Source organism: Rattus norvegicus, chromosome 10 (genome assembly GCF_021556685.1).
Source record: "Rattus norvegicus strain SHRSP/BbbUtx chromosome 10, alternate assembly SHRSP_T2T, whole genome shotgun sequence".
NCBI classification, from domain to species: Eukaryota; Metazoa; Chordata; class Mammalia; order Rodentia; family Muridae; genus Rattus; species Rattus norvegicus.
This window is the reverse complement of record NC_141543.1, coordinates 11,604,169-11,623,469: the sequence shown is the minus strand read 5'-3', so window position 1 is coordinate 11,623,469 and position 19,301 is coordinate 11,604,169. Positions and strand designations below refer to the sequence as shown.

The following is a 19,301-nucleotide window of genomic DNA, read 5'->3' as shown; positions in this document are numbered from 1 at the left end:
GAGAAAGGCTCTGACTGAAACCAGCTTCCAGTACACAGCCTTCTCCATCTGCTACACATCCTTGGGTGCAGCAGAAGGTGACCCTCAGGGGACAGCAGCCTGCCTGGCATCAGTTCTCCAGTCTGACTCTAACCACACTCAGAGATTTCTAGATTCAACGGCCCCTCCCTGCTGCTCCACCTCACTGTAGCCCGTGGGCCACCCTGATGTGTCACATGATGCTGGGCTGTAGTTCCAACTCTCCACCAACTGGGTCATGGGTTACATCAAAGCAAACATTTATCACATGTCCACAGAACATTTTCACCCAAAATGCAATTTCAAAACTATGACGTGGGCTGGAAAGAAGGCTCAGCAGTTAAGGGCATCTACTACTTTAGCAGATGATCCAAGTTCAATTCCCAGCATCCATATAGGGGCCTGAACTACCTGCAACTACAGATTGTACGCCCTCTTTGGGCATCGAAGGGTAGTGCACACACAAGGAACACATACATGCATAAACACATAACACATAAACACATTAATATAAAAAGAATACATTTACACTAGAAGAAATTAAAATATTATTAAACCAACAAACGCAGTAGTCCCCACTTATGCAGGACACAGCCAAGTCATTTAAGAGATGCCTGAGGCCAGAATAGTGCTTTGTATATATTAACAAGCCCTGAATATACCGTGCGTTTCCCTTAGCATACATACCTAGGAAAAATTAATATTTACTTTAGAAACAGTAGAGGAGACTAGCAACAATAACTAAATAGATGGAACACAGGTCAATACTCTATAACAGAGATTGTATAAATTTGATTTTCTCCACTTTCTCTCTCGCACACAAACACAAAATAGATGATCAGGTGATGGTCACAATGAAAACAGAAGCTACAGAATAATGTGTGGCAGCACACACACACATACACACATATATACATATATACACACATATACACACACACATATATACACATATAAACACACATATACACACATGCACACATACACACATATACACATATATACACACACATATATACATACATACACACACATACATACAACACATACACACACATAAATACACACACATACATACACACACACGTAAACACACACATACATATACACACATACACACATACACATATACACACACATACACATATACACATAAATACACACACACACACACACACACACATACACACACACACCACGGATGCAGTAGGGAAAATGGCTGGTTTCTAACCAGAAGTACAGAGTAGGAGAGGGCAAGGCTTCGTCACGTCACTCAGGACAGCACATGATGTTAAACACATACTCTTTATTTCCGGAATTTTCTGCTTTTATTACTCAAGCCACAATTGCCTAAAGAATTGAAAGTGCAGAAGGGGGATCAGCAAGGTGAGAGGGGAACACTGCGAATCAGTTCTCAGAAGCCTCGATGCTGGGCATCGGAGGGTCTGGGAGTCCCTGAAGTCACACTTGTTGTAGTTGCGTGCCGGAGATAAGAACACATGGGAGGAGTCAAAGTGTCTTCATCAGAGGATGAAGTGGTTCAGAAATATAGCCTACATCACTTCAGACTTATCTTAAACTCTGAATGGACCAAGTACTTCACGTTTCTTGTCAACTCGACACAGTCAAGAAAATGCCTCTGTAAGACTGGTCTATAAGCAAGCGTGTGGGGCTTTTCCTTAATTAGCGGATGGTGTGGGAAGACCAGATAACCAGAGGTGCCACGCCTGAGCAGCCGGCCCTTGACGGTATAAGAAAGCAGGCCGAGCCATGGGGAGCAAGCCAGGAAACAGTGCCTCCAGGTTCCTGCCTTAAGTTCCTGCCCTGACTTCCTGCATGGGCTGCAGTCTGGCAATGTAAATCAAATTAACTCTTTCCTCCTCAAGTTTCGTTTGGTCCTAGTGTTTCATCAGAGCAATAGAAACCCCAACTGAGACAGACGTACGCAAGAGTGAGTTATCTTGTTTTGGCAAAATAGGCTGTTAAGAGCCTATGGAAGTAGCTGGAGAGAAGGAGGCTTGGGGATTAAGAGCATTTGCTCCTTTTAAAGAGGACCCAAGTTCAGTTCCCAGTTCCCACTCTTGGCTCAACACCTGTAACTCCAGCCACAGGGGATGCAACGCCCTCTTCTGGCCTGTATAGGCTCTGCACATACCAATATACATACTACAATTAATGTTTTTAATCTAACAATAAAAAAAACCAGTGATAAACTGCACTCAAGTCAGGGCTGAGGTTTTAGAGGGGCCCTTTATAATACATAAAGTTCAGAAAGAATTACAGGCAGAAGTAACAGTCATTCCAACTCGTATCTTTCCCCTTCAAGTCAATAACCATGATGATAAGGGAGATCTGCAAATATGTTACTTTTTAACTATTTTAAAAAACTTCTTTCGGGGTTGGGGATTTAGCTCAGTGGTAGAGCACTTGCCTAGCAAGCACAAGGCCCTGGGTTCGGTCCTCAGCTCCGAAAAAAAAAAAAAAAAAAGCTTCTTTCTCAGTGTTGCACTGCATTTTATGGATTTTTTGCTCTGCACAAATAAACAATTAAATGAGATCCTAGGTAAGCATGAGGATGCTTGCCTATGGTCCCTGAACTGAGAGCTAGAGTCATGGGATCAGGGATTATCCTTGGCTATAAGGTGATCTCTCAAGGCTAGCCTGGGCTACATGAGACTCCATCAAAGAAAGAGGAGGGAGAGGAGGAGGAGAAACAGAGGAGGGAGGGGGAGGGGGAGCGGGAAAGAAGAAGAAGATGAAGAAGAAGGAAAAAGGAAGAAAACCATTTCCGCCCCATGGGGAGGTATAAACTCTGTAGAGGAACTCATTCGGAAGGCAATTTCAGGTTGCTTTCCTTTGAGAGGTGGGGGAGGACAGCCAGGTGAAATAGACAACAACAGAATCCAACATTTTCTGCGACAAGCAAATGTTCCAAACACAGGGAATACAACTGGAAGAAGAGGGGGTAAAAGGAAGAAGAGGAAGAGGAAGAGGAAGAGGAAGAGGAAGAGGGAGGAGGAGGAGGGGAAGAAGAGGGGGAGGAAGAGGAGGAAGAGGAGGAGGAGGAAGAGGAAGAGGAAGAGGAAGATCAGAATGGATCTATTCCTAGAATATGACCATATACTATATGAAGAGATGAAAATATGAAGACACATGAATAAGTGCTGGTTAAATGGAAGCAATTGCAGTTAATAGCCCAGAACATTGTCTCCACTGGTGAACACGGTAGGGGCCACCAACCTGCTTATTGCCTTGTTTATGTATGTGAGTCAGTGGGGCCAATACATACAGTCTCCACCTTTTCCAACTGCATATGCCCTTTGAGGGGATGTAAGACCTTTGGGATTCAATGTGGGGCTGCAGGGATCATATTCTGCCCCATACCAGTCAAATTTAGACCAAGTCACTCACACACTTGGAGAAAGTGAATGCATTGGATTTCATCCATATCCCAAGTCCTAAAGCACATGGCTCCAGGATTTAAAAACAGAAAAAGAGTAGGAGATGTACAGTGTTGGAACAGAAGCAGGCGAGAGGGTTCAGAAAATAAAATGCACTTGTGCCAAGCCTGATAACCTGAACTCACTCCCAGGGACACACATAACAAAGAGAGAGAAAGGACTCCCATGGGTTGTCCTCTAACCTCCAATGACACACTCCAACCCACACATGCACACATACATCATAAATAAATGAATATAATAAAATCTTTAAGAACTCCAGAGGTGGCCCAGCCCTGGCTTTTCCCTATTCCCAACAGTCACTGTTAGCTCAGCCATGTCCAGACAGGCTGGTTCACAGATGGCATGGGCTAACCTCTAACTCCCTATGCAGCTGAGGATGGTCTTAAACGTCTCACCTGCCTGCCTTTACCTTTCAAGTTCTGGAATTGCAGGTGTGTGCCATCACCAGCAGCTAGAATTTATACATTTTTAAAACATTGTGTTGGTGAACAATACATCCAGAGTCAGGTTCAGCACTGTCCAGTGCTCATGGTCCTGGTGAGTTTGAAAAGCCATCTCTCCCTTTCCAAAAACAGTGCAAGTTCTTCTTAACCCATGAAAGATGTTTCACTTATAAGCTGAACAGATTCCAGAGACTTAGTATTCATCCTTCGTGGTGTCTGTAGTTAATAAAAAGGAAAGCTTTGAAATCTCAGCAGGTGCATGCTGCCCAGGCTGGTGACCTTAGTTTGACCCCTGGGACCCACATGGTAAAAGTGTGAAGTAATTCCCACAAGTTCACCAGCTGTCTTCTGACCACCACAGGTATGCTGTGGCCTGTGCACAAACACACAATAGATAGATGGATGATAGATAGATAGATAGATAGATAGATAGATAGATAGATAGATAGATAGATAGATAGAAGATAGATAGATAATAGATAGATAATAGATAATAGATGATAGATAGATAGATAGATAGATAGATAGATAGATAGATAGATAGGCTATTAAATGCTTAATGTGCTGAATTTGCTGTAAGTAAAGATAAGTAATCACCCATAAAATTACAAAAAAATGTTAACTTTGAAGAGAAAGAAGGACCTGTCACTGGCTTGACTATATATTTCACCATATATAAACATATATATATATATAATACATAAATCTATAGAAACATCATATGTACACCTCAATACATAGTTTTATTTATCGGGTATATCAATAAAGCTGAGAGGTGACCTTGCAGTACAGACTATGGCATAGGTTCATAATTTCAATTTTTGAAAAGGGTTTGAATTTTAATTTCATCACCAGCATCTTAATCATGAAAGGTAAGATGAACAACTTTTTTAAAAACTCTGTTGTCCACAATGGCAGTTGTCTGTGTTGATGCTAGTCCCCCAAACCCACTGAGTTCACAATCATGCACTTAGAAGGGAACTAAAATAAACAAAAGAACACGAACAATAGACCTACATTCCAGCTGTGTGATTCTTAGCAAACCCTGCAGCCCTCAGGGTCTTTATTTCCTCATCTGAGCATAGAGGATCTTTAAACAAATGTTTCTGGGGCTGCCAGGTTCCCCCTGAGTCATTAATCCTGTGCAGGGTTACACGAGAAATTCCATGCAGCGTTCTGCATTGCAAGGCCCAGTGCTCAGTGCAGACATGAGGTCCAACTGGGGGAGTCTTTTAGAGTTCAAAGGTCAAAAAAATCATCTCCTCCTCCTTCTCCAGCTGCTTCTGTACCAGCCACACTTCACTTACCGTTTACTTGGGTCAGAAATAGAATCTGAAGGCTCACTTTTCAGAGGGACCTCAAGCCAGCTTAGGTCCGCTAGCTTAGGTCCAGACGCAGCCGATCTGAACGTTAGACCCCTACCGACAAGCCTAAACTCCTCCCATGCATCCTAACTCTACAGCCCTTCCACAAGACAACCAGACGTTCACAGAAAACTAGCAACAGCCAAGCTTGCCTAATGACCCAAAGACACACCTAACAGACTTTACAGTAAACAGCAAAGTGTGAACAGAACCCACCGGCTCGGTTTTGTTGAGAAGGAAGCAGGGACCTGTCGCAGAAGCCTTCAGAAACTGCTCTCTTCACATGATCCATGCACCATGTTCTTAGCTGGTTTTTCAACGTGCAACATCACAGATAAAATGCCTACTGAGTGCCCAGTGCTCTTTTTTTTTTTTCTTTTCTTTTTTTTCGGAGCTGGGGACCGAACCCAAGGCCTTGCGCTTGCTAGGCAAGCGCTCTACCACTGAGCTAAATCCCCAACCCCGTGCCCAATGCTCTTATCACAAAGTGGGGAACCTTTGCCTCTTACACCGAGACGAAGCTCAGAGTGAGTCCTTAGAGAGCAGAGTTGGGTCCTGACTGACCTCCGGAGGAAGAAATGATCCACTCCTTGCTGGACCCTTAGTTTTGTGAGGACTCAGCACCAGTTTCTCACAGGAAATATCTTCAGAGCATGCATCTCTTTTAATTCACCATTTGTAGGTGCTAAAAATACCCACTGGTGAAAAACTCAGGAATGAATGTAAACACCGTATGTTCTATCTCAGGAATCATTCAGGATGCACCAGGCACTGACCAGAGGCACTCTGCAGCCACGATCTCCTTCAACCCTCAAAACCATATGACCCAGGTGCTAACATTGGTCCAGGGTTGTAATTTGTCCTCCATAGACTCCCTCACAGACTCGAGTATCTGAACATCTGGCCCCCGGCTGGTGGAACTATTTGGAAAGGTTATGGACCTTTAAGAGGCTGAGCCTAGCTAGAGGAAGTGGGTCACTGCTGGTGAGCTTTGAGGTGCTCTCTCTCTCTCTCTCTCTCTCTCTCTCTCTCTCTCTCTCTCTCTCTCTCTCTCTCTCCTTCCTGTGTATGGATGAAAAGGTAATTGATTAGCCAGCTTCCTGCTACTGACACCAGAGAAGCCTAACTGTTGCCGTGCCTCCCGACCATGATGAACTTAGTCCCTATGGAGTCATTACATGAAATAAGCCGTTTCCTGCACTAAATTGCTTTCGATAATGGCATTTTTATCACAGTGACAGAAAAGCAGCTGATATACCCATTTGACAGATAAATACACTGTGGCTCATTCTTTAATGACCTACACATTTGCCCAGCTCACATTTGCCCAAGTGGCGGGGCCTGCATTTAAAGCCAGGTGGTCTAACTCAAGAGCCAGCACAGTAACCATTGGATCATGGCAATCTCTAAAACAGTAAGACAGGCATTCCTATGTCTACAATGCCACAATCACACTTTGGTAAGCCTCTTGCCAGTGTTTCCTTGGAGGCAGAGAAAATTTCCAGAACCAGAAGGGGTCTTGGAGATGTCAACCAGACTCTTATTTTGCCAAAGGAAGGAAGGAGATTGAGAAAGATGAGGGATTGTCCCAAAGCTACAAAGGTATGTGGGGATGGAACTCAGATCCTCAGACTCTTGGCTAGAAGCTACTTGGTAACAGTACCCAGAGGGCTGTGCAGGGCAGCACAGAAGGCCTGCACATAGCCAGGCAAACATCTCTAGAGAGTAACACTGGCGGCAGCATGTCCTTCATGACAACACGTGAACCATGGAGGAGCAGCCCCTGAGGGATAAGAGCACTTGCTGTGTAAGAGCAAGGACCTGAGTTCAAGTCCCTAGCACCTAAATAACAGCACCTAGAACCCCAGCACTGGGGTGGGCAGAGAGAGACTCACGGTGAGATGGGGCTTGATGACCCACCAGTCTGTCAAAAATGTGAGCTCCAGATTCAGCAAGAGAACAAGTCTCAGAAGAATAGTGTGAGGAGGTGACAGATAGGGCAGACCATCAGACAGTCTCCTCTGGCACATGAGTGAACTCTCATCTCACATAAAGAAAGGGAAAACAGGAAGAGGAAGGAAGGAATTATTAACAGAGTATAGACATCTATTTTTCTCACAAGCATCAGAGGTCTTGATTCCCAAAGCCTTCAGAACCAACCTCACTATAAAAAGTAGCAGTAAGGGTTGGGCAGGGGGGGGGAGGGGGAGGGAAGGAGGAAGGAGGAAGAGGAGGAGGAGGAGGAGAGGAGAGGAGAGGAGAGGAGAGGAGAGGAGAGAAGAGAAGAGAAGAGAAGAGAAGAGAAGAGAAGAGAAGAGAAGAGAAGAGAAGAGAAGAGAAGAGAAGAGAAGGGAAGGGAAGAGAAGAGAAGGGAAGAGAGAGCCTGTCCTGTCAAAAGATGCTAGGTGGAGAGAATGATTTGTCTTCAGCAAACTGTTGCCATGGAGAGGTGGCAGTGTGACCAGGCCTTGTTTTTTTTTAAGCTGTGATTTAAACTTTAAAGTGTTGGTAACTAATTGAAATTGGAGAGATAAAGGCTGTGGAGGTCTGAGTGTAACAAAACACCCAGTTAACGGCCCTATGCCCTACGACAGCCTGCTCCTCTATGTGATGACCTCCTTGCAAGATGAGTCAGTGGATGCCAGTGACTCTCATCACAGACCCAGGATTTGCTCCTGCTCCTCCCCCCACCTCACTCCCTCTCTTCTCCTCCCCCATTCCCTCCTTCTGTGTTCCTTCCCCTCTTCCTCCCCCTCCCTTTCTTCTCCTCCCCCTCCCTCTCTGCTCCACTCCTCCCCCTCCCTCTCCCCTCCCCTTCCCCTCCCGCTTTCTCTCTGCTCCTCCCTCTCCCTCTTCCCTCCCTCTTTTCCCATTCACTCTGTCTGGAGCAGCAGTTTCCATCCAAGGCTACTAGGATGAAGACTAACACAGTCCTCAAAACATAATACCATGGCCACAAAGGGTCAGAGCCATTCCCAAGAAGCCTGAGAACCATTTGGAGAGTTACTCATGCCTTCTGAGATGCCTGCTGCTCCCCGGTGACTTATGTGGGAGGAAGTGGATGACTACTTCTGACATGCCTTCTCCATGTGGCTAGAGATAGGCTTCTCACCCTCCCCAGTTCCCTGCGGATGCTGCAGCAGCCGCTGAGTGGGCTCCTCTGACACTCAGAGCCTTGGGTGTTTAATGGGGACAGCCCATCACACACTCACTTCCAACTCAGGAGCTGCTGGGTTGCAAGAGCAGCGGCTTCCCCTGCCAACCACCGAGCTGTCACTTAGCTCTGCTCCAAGGGGTTTCATTTGCAACCCCTAATTCATGCTAGTACCCAGGATGGCTAGTAATTGTCTCCTGCTCGAGGGAGAAACAGGGTTGGCACACATGTATGAAATCAGTCCACACTTAGGAAACAAAAGAGCTCTGAAGCATACTGTGAGAGGTTTGTCCATCCGGGACTGCAGCAAGCTAGGACCGGAATCAAGGGCCTCATACAGTCAGTCAATAAACACTTAGCAAGTAACTAAAGTGAAGGCCATTTTTCCAGGCAGGCAAAACCCGGACCCAAAGTGACATGAGGGAATGGAGGGATGGCTCAGCCAAGTACAGTCTAAACATTCTGCAGCCATTTAAAATCAAACTTAAGTGTCCCGTTTACTATAAGGAAAAATCCCAAAAATATATAATCAAGTTTTAAAAACATAAAAGCAGGTTGGGAAATAAAACTAGCTCAAAACCACAGGGAACACATTCGAGTCTCTCCGTCTGCTGCCTCTAAGACACGACGTGTATACAGGTCGTGTATACATCCTTTTCATGTATGCAGTGTCGCTTAGGAATAAGGAAAAACAAGAAATCAAAAACCAAAAGAGCAAAGGACTGGACCAGGGAGGTGGATCGGCCAGACCCGAGCTTCCTTTCCCAGAACCACGTGAAAAACCTGGTGTGCACACTGGTAATCCCAGAACTCCCACAAGAAGATGGGGAACAGAGGAAGGAGACAGGAGGCAGGAGCCTCATCTGAGGGTCACTGCTCACTGCCCTGAGGTACACACTGTGGCAGAAGTCAGGTAGAAGGGGAGAACCAACTCCCAAAAAGTTGTTCTCTGATTTCCACAGATATGCCATAGCACATACACACCCAGCAGTCACACACACATACAGTCACTCATACACAGAGAGACAGAGTCACACATAGTTACATATGCACACAAACACAAAAAATATTAGATAATTAAAAACCAAAGTTACAGAGGCATCCCTAAAAATGCATGAACTGAAAGAATAGAGCTGGAACCAGGGTGCAGCTCTGTGCAGAGCACAGGCCGAGTGCTCACAGTGTCCAGAAAGGGGACCAAAGAAGAAAGAAAAGGGAAGAGGGAGAGTCCACAGTTTCAAGGAGGAAGATCAAAGCCCTGTGATCCACAGGGAGATGAATGTAACACAGAGCGTGTGAGCGCAGGTATTAACACCCACAGGGAGAGAAGGCAGCAGGAGTGCACCACTGCCCATCTGCACCATCCCTCAGGAGCTGCAGCCCAGGAGGCCCCTGCCTGAGTTGAGGAGCCATAAGGAAGTCACCAACATAGATGGGTCCAGTCTACACTATAAGCCAGGAAGAGAAAAGAAAGTTCCCGACTGAGCTGTTGATAGGAATTCTGGTTTAGAAGGATGTTCCCAGCCCCCCAACAACTGGAGAGGGGGCTGTCCCTGAATCTGCCGCCTGCCCATGGATCCCACTCCCCTAACTTGGCTGCCTGGCCTGGCCTCAGTGGGAGAGGATGCGCCTAGTCCTGCAGTGAGTTGATGTGCAGGGGGTGGAGGGGGGCAAGGGAGGGATAGAAAGGAGAAGGGGAAGAAACCTCTGCCCTCTGCTGAGTGAGCCCCTTGGTGGGAGAGCACACGCTTAGCACACATACAGTCCCGGCTTCCATTTCCAACGTCATGGGTTCTGTTTATAGATGTTTGTGCACGTGTGTGTGTGTGTGTGTGTGTGTGTGTGTAACAAATAAAATCAAAGTAAAGAAGAGTATGGGATGGACTTGGGGGAAGGTGATTGGCAAAGGTTGGAGTAGGAAAAGGATTGATGTAACTCTATTTCAATTAAAAATAAAATACGTTTGCTCTGAAAACAAGCTCACTAAGAAAATACATAAAGTACGGGAGACTTGGTTGAGAAACCACGGCATAAAGTTACATTCGTCAGGACGAGCGAACAGTGAGGAGAAGCCAGACAAGAGAGGAATCCAGCAACTAAACACACTTGAGTCTTCTGGTCAAAACTCCCAGATTATAGAGTACAAAAACTAATAACATAACAGTAGTATAACTCTGAAATTATAACCCAGCAAACTGTTTTTAGAGGAAGTGTGCCCACATGTTGCCACAGTTAATCCCGCTGATCAAATTTACAGTGAGCTTTTTATTTTCTTCCTTAAACTTTACCGTACCTTCTAAGTGCTCTGCAATGAAAAGTCATTATTTTTACAGTGTCTATGGAGGAGAATTCATTATTTCAAAAGACATACACACAGTTTTTAATCTGTCCTCAAAGACATATTCTAAGTGAAGTAGGTGGTAGCACACGAGGAACAATGCTCAAGGGTTCCTCTGGTCTCCACACACAGACAAACATGCACACACAGAGAGACACACAGACACACACACACACACACACACAGCACACGCACACACACACACACACATGCACACAGATACACACAGACACACATGCACACAGAGAGAGACATACAGACACAGGCACACAGATACACACAGACACACATGCACCCAGATACACACAGACACACATGCACACAGATGCACACACACACATGCACACACAGAGACACATAGACACACCGACACACACAGAGAGACACACAGACACACATGCATGCATGGGCACACACTAAAAATAAACATACAAGACTGGTATATACAGCAATACTTGTGGCTCTTACAGAGGAACTGAGTTCTATTCCCAGCATCCACATGGCGGCTCACAACCACCCATCATCACAGTCCGACAGTCATGCCCGTGGTGAACACTCATGCACACTGGCAAAACATTCACACACATAAAGTAAAATAAATACGTCTTTTTATTTAAAAATAAATAATTAAAAATAAGTATACCAAACCAAATCCCACACGACTGGCACCGAGAGGTGACACAGGTAAAATGTGAATGCAGCTTTTTCTTCCCCAGGGGCCAGGAAAGGAAGACTACAAGGGTGATGAGCAGAGATGACAAGGTCTAAGCGACTTGCTATGTTTCCTGTGCAGCACGAGTCTGTTTGACTTGGACAGATGAAGGTACAGTAAGAGCTTCATCTACACCAAGCTTAATGTCCACCTCTAACTGAATGATATTGCAAGCCTACCTACCCGCTGGTGCCACCAAAAACCTGTGCCTCCACAGCAAACCAAGTCAACACCTCAAGTACCCGTTACTTGACACCACTGCATTTAGTGTGTGGTCTCAGACCTGAGGGTTGAAACCCTGAGTGACCCTTACACAGAGGTCACCTAAGACCATTGAAAAACAGAGATATTTACATTATGATTCACGACAGTGGCAAAACTACGGGTAGGAAGTAGCAACAGAAATAATTTTATGGTTGGGGTAACCAGCATGAGGAGCTGTATTAAAGGGACACAGAAATAGGAAGGTTGAGAACTACTGGTATAAACCCTGTTCGAGAGTGAAGGAGACTGAAAGAAAGGTGAAAAGTGACATGTGCCTGAAGTCTTGAGCCTGTACATGTGTATGTGCACGTGTGCTTGTGTGTGTGTGTGTGTGTGTGTGTGTGAAAGAGAGAGAGAGAGAGAGAGAGAGAGAGAGAGAGAGAGAGAGAGAGAGAAAGATAATTCCTTTTACCTGATAATGAACTATTATCACACTATCAAATGAAAAGACCATAAGTGTGCTCTGTGGGACATTACCCAAATAGAGTCCCCTTATCAGGTCTTTTTAGTCTGGGGAGGTTGGGGCTTTCTGGTCACAATACTGTCAGCACACACACACACCTAAGTGAGGCAGTTTTGGACAACATCCCATGACTAGTTCCATAAAGCTAAATAAAGTCCACTGAACGTTAAGCAGCGACACAAACAGGTGGTGAGGAGACAGCCAAACACATGCGTTCCTAATGAAGGAATGGTTGCTTGCATCTCAGACAACGTCCGAGCTTCTCCAAATACCACCCTCCAAACCCACTCCTCCCCGTACCACCTGCCCCCCCTCTTCGTGAGAACCAGCACATGCCCAGTGGTGTCTCTGCCATCTTGACTCATCTCCCTCCATGTCTAATGCGATCAGAGCTGTGGAAATCCCTCTATGCTGCCTCTGGGAAGCCCCAGAAGCCAGGCCCTCTGGTGCACTGGAACAACAGATGCTTCTAGCCTCTCTTCTGTCCTGCTGTCTGATGTCTCTCTGGTCTGGTCTTCTCTGCAAACGTCCTTACACATCATCCTCTTGCCATCCCCTGGTCCTTTTCTTCATCTTAAGAGCACGCTTAAGAATATGCTGTGACAGCTAGCTCATCAGAGACCACTATTTTATGGATCAAGGTTGCTTGGTAGTCAGGACCATAACATACCGAGGAGTACTCACATTGGGGACAAGTGAATCAAGAGAGACCCTTCCTGACATACTCTCCACCTCATAGTCAGAAGAAAGATCCAGAAAGCAGCGCAACTCTCCCAACCTCAAACCACATTCCCAGGTCACCTGGGAGCAGAATTCTCTGATGACTCTCACTGTGTAGCCATGACTGGCCTGGAGCTCACAGAGATCTGTCTCCCAAATGCCGGGTCAAAGGCATGCACCTTTTCACCTGTTCTTTTTCTTTCCATGCCCTGCTGGACCTACCTAGTCATCGCATGTGCTGCTTCAACAGTCAAAACCTTTAGAATGGAGGGTCAATGGTGTTACCTAGGTCTCACCATCTGATCCCTTCCCCTCTACTAAACAGGAACCACCATTCTCCCTCTTGGTGCCTCTTGAGAAGGATGGTCTCTTCTCAACTGTTTAAGCCCTCTAGGCTGATTCACTGCCTTCCCCCATGGCTTGGCACCTCATATGTAATAAAACTGATGTCTTGTTCCTCCTAAATAAGGAGTGATGATGTTAAAGGTTAGGTTTGATTTCCCTGGATCACAGCTTGAGAGCAGACGAACAGGCATCTACTTTCATCACCCGCTGTGTGGTCTTGGCGAAGTCTCCCAACAGCCCTGTGCTTCGACCACTTTGTCTGAGAGTTTCAAGGTGTCCCAGTAATTCTAACGCCCTTCGAAGTTCTGACACAGCCGGTACACTGCAAGCCTTCCACTGCTTTCATCGTACCAGAGAAGGAGCCTTCTGAAAGGGAGAGGGGCTGTAACCTCCCATGAAGATCCTTCTAGACAAGGGCTCTTTGGAACCAACGTTCAATCAGATACCGGACCAGCTGTGTTTTCACTGCACATGCCACAGTCCAGGAGACCCAGGAGGAGCTGTCGGGAGCACTGAGCAGAGCTGAAGTTCATTTGATGAACAGCCATGTTTTAAGACAGACAAAAGGAAAGTGCTGTGACAAATATCCACCCATCCCTCCAGTTTTAGCCTGCTACCTAAGAGCACTCTCCAGGAAGGTGTCCAGCTGCCAGCCCTGGACACAAGTACCCCAGCCTTCCTGAGGCTTCTGTGGGGTTGCAGCACACTAACTCACTCTCTCTCTCTCTCTCTCTCTCTCTCTCTCTCTCTCTCTCTCTCTCTCTCCCCCTCCCTCCCTCCCTCCCTCCCTTTAAACTTTCTTCCCTCTCTTCACTTCAGCATAATTCCTAACATCCCACTCAACCTTCAGACCTCTTCTCCAAACCAATGCTCCAAAGAGCTACTGTCCAAAGAAAGCCAAGAAAGTCAGACACATTTTCTCTCATTTCTGAAATTCAACTTCCATGCCAAGGTCCCTCTTCCAGAACCTTCCATTTGAAATTCTTTGGAAGCCCTGTAGTGAAACTGTCAGCCCACATAAGAGCTACAGAAGGAAACCTCCAGGCTCTCCACACTCTGGGCCTGGAGTTACTTCCCAGCACACACTCCTACACCCTAGAGGCAGAGTTTCGCCCACATGCCTCTATCCCTAGGGTTCTCAGGCTCCCACCTCCACTCCTGTAAGTCTAGGCCAGCACAAATCTGTCCTCTTTTACGGTTTTCTAAATACCTCAATACCCGTCTTTGGGGTTTTTTGTTTGTTTGTTTTAGGAGTAGTAGGCTTGCTTAATCACTTTACCAAAAGAGAGAAAAATGGAGATTCGGGTAAACCTGACACTGTAGGAATATAGCCATATTGACCCGAGAGTTCCCACACTTGCCTTTGTGCTACTCGAAAACATTCAAACATTCCATCACTACCCCCTGTCCTACTTTTGTGGTTTCTGTGCTCATCCTGGAACACCAAGGTGCTTCTGAGTACCATACCCCATTTTCAAAAACAAAAGCAAAGGTCATTTCCATCATGTCTGGGTCAGAGAGACATAGAGCAATTCTCAGAAAGGCCAGGGGCCACCTAACCTGCTTTCGTATTGAGCAGATCCTTAGGGCACGCCAGCCCACCCCCATGCCCCACCCCCGTGGTGGCCGCCATTTGTAGAACCACCCTGCCAGGACCCTGGCAGTCCATCTCTTCCTGGCCTTACCTTGTCAGCCATGATCATAGATGCACCCCCATGAATGCCCAAGATGGGGATAAAAGTCTGTGAGGAGATAAAATCCAGCATCTGGGCCACAGCCTCCTGGTCCGTGTCATCTCCAAACACCAAGCCGTGGATGCGCGCCCCGGACATGAGGTCGCACACATGCGTGATGAGGCTCTTAGGGTCAGTGCGGTTCATCAATAACGCCACCACGTTCACATCCAGGGGCAAGCCGGTTGCCTGCTCTGGGCCCCACAGATTTCGAAGTTCGCGTTCTGTCACGTCGTGGCTGTGACCCAGCAGCACCGCAATGTTCAGCGCTGGAGGACCCTTCTCCGCCGCCGCGTTCTGCGCCGGATCGCGCCAGACCAGAAGGGCCGGCAATACCAGCAAGGTCCAGTAGCCCAATCTGCCCATGGTCGCCACTTAGGGTCCCTGTATGGTGGAGGAGAGCGAGAGGCAGGTTGGTGGTCAGTGAGGGGCCCTGGAGACAGGATAGACTGCCCCGGTACCCGCTCTGAGAGTCAAGTATGAAACCCGACCCCAGCACTGACTGCTTTTGTCACTCACTGGAGTACTCATCGCTGATGCCATCCACATTCCTCCACCCATGTCCATGTCCACGTATCACTCCAGGCCGAGCTATTTCGCCATCCCTGTCCCCAAGCCCATCCTGGCATCCTCCCTCCTTCTCTCTTGCCTCCAGCCGCCTCCCTCAATCCCAGCTGGGTCCAAATTCCACATAAGATTCCCCAGATTTGACGCAGACCACAGCTCCTAGGCTCCCAGAGAGCCATGAACCCCACCACCACCCACAAACAGATGCCCAGACCGAGCCCTCTTTGCAACCCTCTTTCTCCGCAAGTGCGTGTACCAAGTTATCGACCCCGCCCCCTGCTCACGCGCAGCGAACTCCGGACTAGCCACGGCGTGAGAGGCGGCGCCTGCATACCGCAGCCTGAGTCTTTGGTAAGCCTAGAGGGTTAACTGACCCCACCCCCTGGGAGCTCGCCCAGTGCGCCACAGACCTCGCTCCTTTAATGGCACCCACCGGCTGCAGATCCCGCGCCTCCCATGCAGGGGATACAACAAGCGCTTGAAAGTGTGGGTGTTCTCTGTGACCCAGGGTTCTCAGGTGCCCGGGGGGAACTTGAGGCCCGACTACCTTGCTGAGAGAGGCCATGAGCCGCTCTATGGCAAGCCGCCCAGGACCCGCCCCCTACACACAAGCAACATACAATTTCTCACGCCGTGTGAAATGCAGAATTCTGGAGAGTAGGAGCGCCGCCTCCCACCCCCACCCCAACACCCCGCAAGTGGGCCAGCGCGTGGGAGCTGGCAAGGAACGTGCGGGGGCTGGGGGTAGGCTTCCAAAAAGCTCTCAGATGGACGAGAAGTGTACATCCCCTCCCCAGCCTTTCCACTGCAGACCCTGGAGCCAAATCTTAGATGCACGTGGGCAGTGGGCTGCACACGCTAACAGACACGCGCGCTTTTCTGAGCACATCCCCAGGCCACCGTAGAGATGCCCACGGCCAGCTGGAGCCTTCAAACGTCCTCAGGTGGTGTGCACATAAGCACTGTGCCAGGTGCACAACAGTGCTTGTCTGAAAATGCCTGCACGATCGTGCACGCGAGTACAAGTGCGCGCCCCTCGGCCCGGTTGTTGTTGTACCCGGGGGAAGTTGGGGCAAACTCCAGCCTTGGCATTTTAGGGTGAGCAAGGTGGAGTGCAGGGCCGCAGCGCCACCTGGTGCTCCTCCAACGCCTCGCCATTGGGTTCTCCCTCTCCAGCTTTCTCTTGCTCGCTCTTTTCCCCCATCTCCCTACTGAACCCTCTCCTCTCTCTTCACCGGTTGAGCCTATACCCTCCCAGGCCTGGGAAGCCTGTGTCACTAAGACATACCTGTAGCCGGAGAAGGTGGAGGATGCAATGGGGCGTGCTGCGCGCACGAGCATCTCGGCCGCCTCAGCAGCCACCAGGTTTAGCGGGTTCCCGCATGCTGCGGCCCCCGCGCGCTCCCCTGGCTGTCCCGCGCTGTCCGCATCACCCCCACGGGGGGCGGCTATCCCAGCCGGAGGCTCTGCAGCAGGGCTCTAACCAGGGCGGAGGAGAGATGGAGAGGCAGGGTCAACCCACCAGTGCGGGGGGAAGGTGGGGGGAGAGATGCAGTCTGCAGTGCTCACAGCCCCCTTATGCACCCTGGGGGCTCGACCAGAGAGGGAGCTGGAGCTTGGTGCCTACAACACCCTCGGTGCGGGTCTTCAGTTCCTGTGGCTGATAACCAGAGCTCCTTTTAGGGACGCACGGAAGAGTGGAAGCCCCAGGTTGGTCACCCAGAAGAAGCTTAGTGGGAACCTCCACCCTCACCCCCTACCACCACCTCGGCGCCCGCTACTGGGAGTTGTGCGACCAGGAGCTGCTGAGCGGGGGGGGGGGGGGGGCAGGAAAGGAGGGGGCGCTGGCTGAGTTTGCGACGAGCCGGGAGAAGAGGGGGAGGGAAGGACGCGGGCTCCCGCGGTCCCGGATCCCCGAGGGAGGTGTGATCACTCCCACGTAGCGACCCTCTTGTGCGTCCTGCCGCCCCCTCCTATCTATACCTCCCCCCACCAGCTTCTCACAGGGCCCTCCCAGGCTTGGCGTCCCGCGCCAACACTCACCGCAGCCTCTCTCCACATAGTTCTCAGCAGTGGCCACCCCTGGTCATCTCCAGGGCTGATTGCTGCCGCCGCGACTCTCAGACCTCATCCAGCCCCATGCTCAGGCACAGCACCTCAGGAGCCTCTCTTCTAGAGCCCTGGCTCAGCTTTCTGTTCCACTCCGGACAGCGACTGCCGGTCCTCTGAGCGCTCCTGGACACCCTCTCCGCAGTCCTGCTCCTGCTTGGCGTGCGTGAGTGTGTGAGTGTGTGTGTGTGTATGTGTGTGTGTGAGTGAGTGAGTGTGGGAGTGCGCGCGCGCGTGTGGCCGGGGATCCCCGCGGTCCCTGGCCGAGAAGGGCGCGGGCGGAGGACCGCAGCTCCCTCCGGGCCCTTCGCTGCGGGGCCAGCACCGCGCTGGGCGTTCGGTTCCTCACTTGGTCAGCGGGAGCCCAGGAGAGTGCCTGGCCACCGCGGCTCACAACACAGGAGAAGCCAGGATCCTGGGGCGCGCTTCTGCTGCGGTCGCCTAGGAGGATAAGGAAAGCAGATGCACCCACCACACCAACTTAGGACTTGTTCTCAGCCAGCGAGACGCAACGCAGCAACCCCCGCGCAATCCGACGGTTTTTTTGGAGCTCTGGTCCGCCTGCAGTCGCCCACCCCGGAGGCTGGCCGAGGCAGACCCCGCAGTCCCTAGGCGGCGACGCGGAGCGCGGCCACCCTCTTCTGGAGCGCACGGAGGCAGCGGCGGCAGCGGAACAAGGCCGACCTAGGTGTCTGGCTGGTGACGGGGGAGCCTGCGGTGGCGCGCAACCTTGATGCTGAAACCACGCTCTCCGCCCGCTCCCCGGCGTCTGGTGCTGCTGAAGAATCAATTATTCAGATCTCTGCTACGGATTCCTCCTCCTCCGGTGCCTGGCGCTGGGTGCAGCAATCCCTGCTCCACGCAGGGCACGCCGACACGCACACACCCGCCCAGGATGCTCCTCTCAATGCCTCACCATCCTGGTATGGGAACCCACTCTGATGTCAAGGATCCAGGAGCTTAAAATCAAAAACATATATACTCTCTCCCCGCACAGACGCGCGTGCGCGCGTCCATACACACACATACATACACACAGACACGCGCCCACAGACACACATACACACTTGCTGCTTTCTTCTCTAAGTTGTTCCAGACAAAAAGGAGCCCTGTGGTTGCCACTTCTAAGTCACCAGAAGGGATAAGCCAAGAGGCTGGGGCTAACTGGATGTGAAAGCTCCAATCTACCAACCGAGCACGAGGCCCCTCATTAGCGGTCTGCATTGACCTTTGTCACCTGAATCCCAAACACCTGTCTGCCTCTCCCCCCCCCCACTTGATGCCTAATGTCACCTGAATCCTTATGCCCCAATTCATATGCTAAAATCCTGAGTTGAGGGGATGGTTTTAAGAGTACTGGCCTTCACAGAGTGATAGGGTCTTAAGAATAGAATTTCTTTACAAAAGAAATCCCAGAGAGCTAGCCAGCTAGCCAGCTCCTAGCCCAGCCAGAAGCTGCACCCAACAAACACAGAATCTGCTCCATGTTGCTCATAGAAGCAACTGTGAAAACTTCTTGTGATTCCTAATCTGAGTAGCTTTTGTTATCGCAGATTCACCAAACTCAGGCATCACCATCCTCCTTTAGTGACTGGTAATCTGGAAAA

General features: G+C 49.4%; 1 protein-coding gene across 1 annotated transcript in view; it reads right to left on the bottom strand.

Annotated features, from left to right (window-relative positions):
* Grin2a (glutamate ionotropic receptor NMDA type subunit 2A) overlaps positions 1 to 18,641 on the bottom strand; it is a 422,244-nt gene extending 403,603 nt beyond the window's left edge. The window contains 3 exon segments of the mRNA NM_012573.4: positions 14,971 to 15,402; positions 16,874 to 17,064; positions 17,629 to 18,641. Of these exon segments, the coding sequence (NP_036705.3) occupies positions 14,971 to 15,384 (414 nt within the window). The 5' untranslated portion in view covers positions 15,385 to 15,402; positions 16,874 to 17,064; positions 17,629 to 18,641.
* Positions 18,642 to 19,301: the final 660 nt, after the last annotated feature.